The 3,445-nt window shown below is 34.8% G+C and overlaps 1 protein-coding gene across 2 annotated transcripts in view; it reads right to left on the bottom strand.

Annotated features, from left to right (window-relative positions):
* LOC102605476 (DEAD-box ATP-dependent RNA helicase 8-like) overlaps positions 1–2,167 on the bottom strand; it is a 15,090-nt gene extending 12,923 nt beyond the window's left edge. For both annotated transcript variants that reach the window (XM_006341658.2, XM_006341659.2), the window contains exon 1: positions 1,633–2,167. In XM_006341658.2, coding sequence (XP_006341720.1) covers positions 1,633–1,889 — 257 coding nt within the window. In that variant the 5' untranslated portion in view covers positions 1,890–2,167. The remainder of the gene's footprint in view (positions 1–1,632) is intronic.
* Between the last annotated feature and the right edge of the window lie 1,278 nt (positions 2,168–3,445).

The following is a 3,445-nucleotide window of genomic DNA, read 5'->3' as shown; positions in this document are numbered from 1 at the left end:
TGATTTGCACCGGGTGTCCGAGTCTCTTTGAGCCCCGACTAATCCCGGGGGTGCACAGGCCCTCGGCAAGGAGTTTCCCGCAAGTGCACCACGGTTAATTCAGGTTTTACCCAGTCCGATGGCCCTCAGAAATTGGTTCCAGGCATCATATCAAGATTCATGACCATCTCTCTCTATTTTTGTAATATAGTGACCATATGTTCCTCGATTGTCCCACAATTCACAAGATACAGACATATTGGCCTTAAAATTAGGGAGTTAGGAGGATCTGAACATTGAAATCTCTTGTATTACCATGCTTTAATTTGTTGCATTTAAACAAGCAGTATAAAATTTTATGAAACAACATTCACCAAAAAGCAGTTCCAACACCATATGACTAGCTAAAGCATTTTGTCCATGAAAACTTCCAATATTGCTAGTCTTATACCGCCCGGTCTCATCACATTTGCATCCTAAAGTGTCAACTAATGAAGTAGTCTTTAAGGCAAGAAATGTATTAAAACTTAAGAATTGGCTAACTTGAGTGAAGCCATCAAACATTAACTCACTCAATATTGATCTTGGTGAATGTATTTACTCATGGACCAAGCATATCTTAACCCGGAAATAGAATGATCTTGCGTTCATCATAAACCCATTTACTAGAGCTCATAATTGATCCCAACAACAAGGTTTTAAGCGGCACACATAAATACTATGGGCGTGTTTGGATTGGCTTCTTTTTAAGTAGCTAAAAGCTAAAAGTCATAAATTGGGAATACCCAACTTTTGGCTTTTTGCTTAGTTTTATACTTTTTCAGCGGTGCTTAAAAGCACTTTTTGCCTTACCCAAACACCTCCAAAAATAAAAGAGTGCTTAAAAGCCAAAAGCTACTTAAAATATGTCAATCAAAACACTCAATATGTCAGTATGCATGTCCACTATTATATATAGATCACTTTGATTCTCCAAACATGTGTTTGGGCTTTGCCTGTTCCCACTTAGCAAACTATAGAAACACTGAAATATTTCCAACCAGTTATAAATTTCCAACAATGCAGCCTTATAAATGACCCAAAACTAAACTAAATAAGCAAAATTAATTTTAATGACGACACCCACTAAATTGTTAGTTCAACTAATCTCCCGCTATTATCAACAATTCAAAAATTCAAATTTGTATACTGTTTTGGTATGAACAACTACTCCTAATTTAATTTGGTAGAAAGATATCAATCCTATCACGAACTAATCAACCTAAACTTGACAATGACATCCACGTGTTTCAAAGAGAAGTCAAATTCAACCTAAATTTAAACTACTCCTAATAGATATTATCCATATGCAGCGAGCGGGAGTAGGTGTGCTTCCTAACTTTATACATAAAAAAGGGACAGCTCGGTGAACCGAAGCTCCAGCATAGCTATGCACAGGTCCGGAGAAGGGCCGAACCACAAGGATCTATGGTACGTAGCCTTAACCTGCAGAATTTCTGCAAGAGGCTGTTTCACTGCTTGAACTGTGCCTGCTCCACATATTTTTACCAACTCCACACCCTTCAGATAAGTATAATGGGTAAGAGCTGTAGTACTCTGCACTGACAAGCTTAAACATCTCGAATGAATCCGAACTATAGCAAAAAAAACTACCTTTGGTCAACTGCTTCAGATTGTACCGTCTTTTCAACCTCATCAACCGTAGAATCAGATGCCAACTGGTTCCTTCTGAGCCATTGCTGTGTCTGTTGGTTTTGAAACAGCTGCTGCTGGTTCACCGGACCTCTCTGCACATACTGCTGTGGATTTCTCGGTTGAAAATTAGGGTTAGCGTTAGGGTACATGTGTCCGCCACCCCGGCCGCCGCCGCCGCCCATTCCCGGCGGTGGATATCTTCCTCTCGGATTCATAACCAATAAATAAACGGGATCTCAAAACAAAAACCCTAAAGAATATACTAATTGGAGCAACAAAAACCGTCCACAAAAGTATTCTAAAGCTTAAAATTCGATTAAACAAAAATGTACAAACAACAAAATTCTACCAAATTTGAAGAAATTGTGAAGAATTTTTGGCGAATTCGAAGAAATTTTAGAGAATTTTGATCTTGCGAAGAAAATGAGAGAAATGATTGCAAAAACGGTGGGCCTTAGGGCGCAAAACAGATTTGTTAAAATTGCAGAGAGGTCACTTTACTTTTTACCTTTTTATGGAACGGGCTGAATATTGGGTGTTTCGTGTGGGATCTATACTTTTTATATTGCAAAATAGTCCTTCCAATTAAAAGTAAAATACAAATCGAACCTTATTATTTATTTGTATTAATTATAATAATATAATCAAAACACAATTTTTATTTTTATTTTTATTTTGCTAAGATGGGGGAGGTTGTAGTAGAGAGAGCATATAGTGGCTAATTTAAAATAAAAGATTATGGTTGAACTACTATTAAATTATTACCAGTGTTTGATAGCTAGTTGAGCATATTAGGTACTCCACTTTAATTAGATAAAATATAATTATAATTGCAATTTATAATAAATCAAATAAAAATGATATATATCAATAATACCCCACCTAATATAATATACGATATATAATTATGATTTGAAATTATATTGATTTGAATTTAGAAGTTTTTGTTTAGTACAAGTAAACACACTTGAAAGAATAAGAAAGTTCTTGTCTCTATCTCTCTTTCTCTTTGCATTTATTGTTTCCTTTTATTTTATAATGAGAGAAGTATTGAGAACACCTTTAAATTAGGCGTGAATTATTAAATTATCTCTGAATTATTGACGGCCTTAAAAACACCATTTACTTGAATAAATGAACTTAAATACACCATCGATCTTGCAACATGAGTAAAATACACTCTTAAATTATCGTCAAGTTTATGGCGTTTTCAACATTCCTCTCGGCTTTTATTAAGAGTATATGCCCTACAAGAGTTTGAGACCACTTGCTATGTCTTGTTGCAGATCGGGTGTATATCTAAGTTTAGTTAGTCAAGTAGATAAGTGTTTTTAAGGCTGTCAATAGTTCGAGAACGAAACTAGTAATTTGCGTCAAGTTTAAGGGTGTTTTAAATATTTCCCTCTTTTATAATAGAACATATTTTTTGGGAGTTGTCTTAGAAATTGATATAGATAAGTTATTGTTTTTAAGTTAACACTTGATAGGTTTGTACCTGCTAAAAGAATAGCTAAGATCAAATTACTAACACTTGAACAAAAAATATACAAAAATAAAATAAAATAAACCGTTAATTCTCAAGTCCTCTGCAATAACAATAAAACTTATTTCTTCCAAATGTATAAGCAAGTGCATGTGGTCACACGTAATATACTAACTAAGCAGATATCAATCCCACATGGACTTGGTGTTATAGTTTATCCAATTCAACTATTATCAATTAATCACACAAATCCCCCCCCCCCCCCCCCTTTTTTTTTTTTTTTTTTTT

This window comes from Solanum tuberosum, unplaced genomic scaffold, assembly GCF_000226075.1.
Source record: "Solanum tuberosum cultivar DM 1-3 516 R44 unplaced genomic scaffold, SolTub_3.0 scf00027, whole genome shotgun sequence".
NCBI lineage: Eukaryota > Viridiplantae > Streptophyta > Magnoliopsida > Solanales > Solanaceae > Solanum > Solanum tuberosum.
This window is presented reverse-complemented; position numbering and strand designations above follow the sequence as displayed.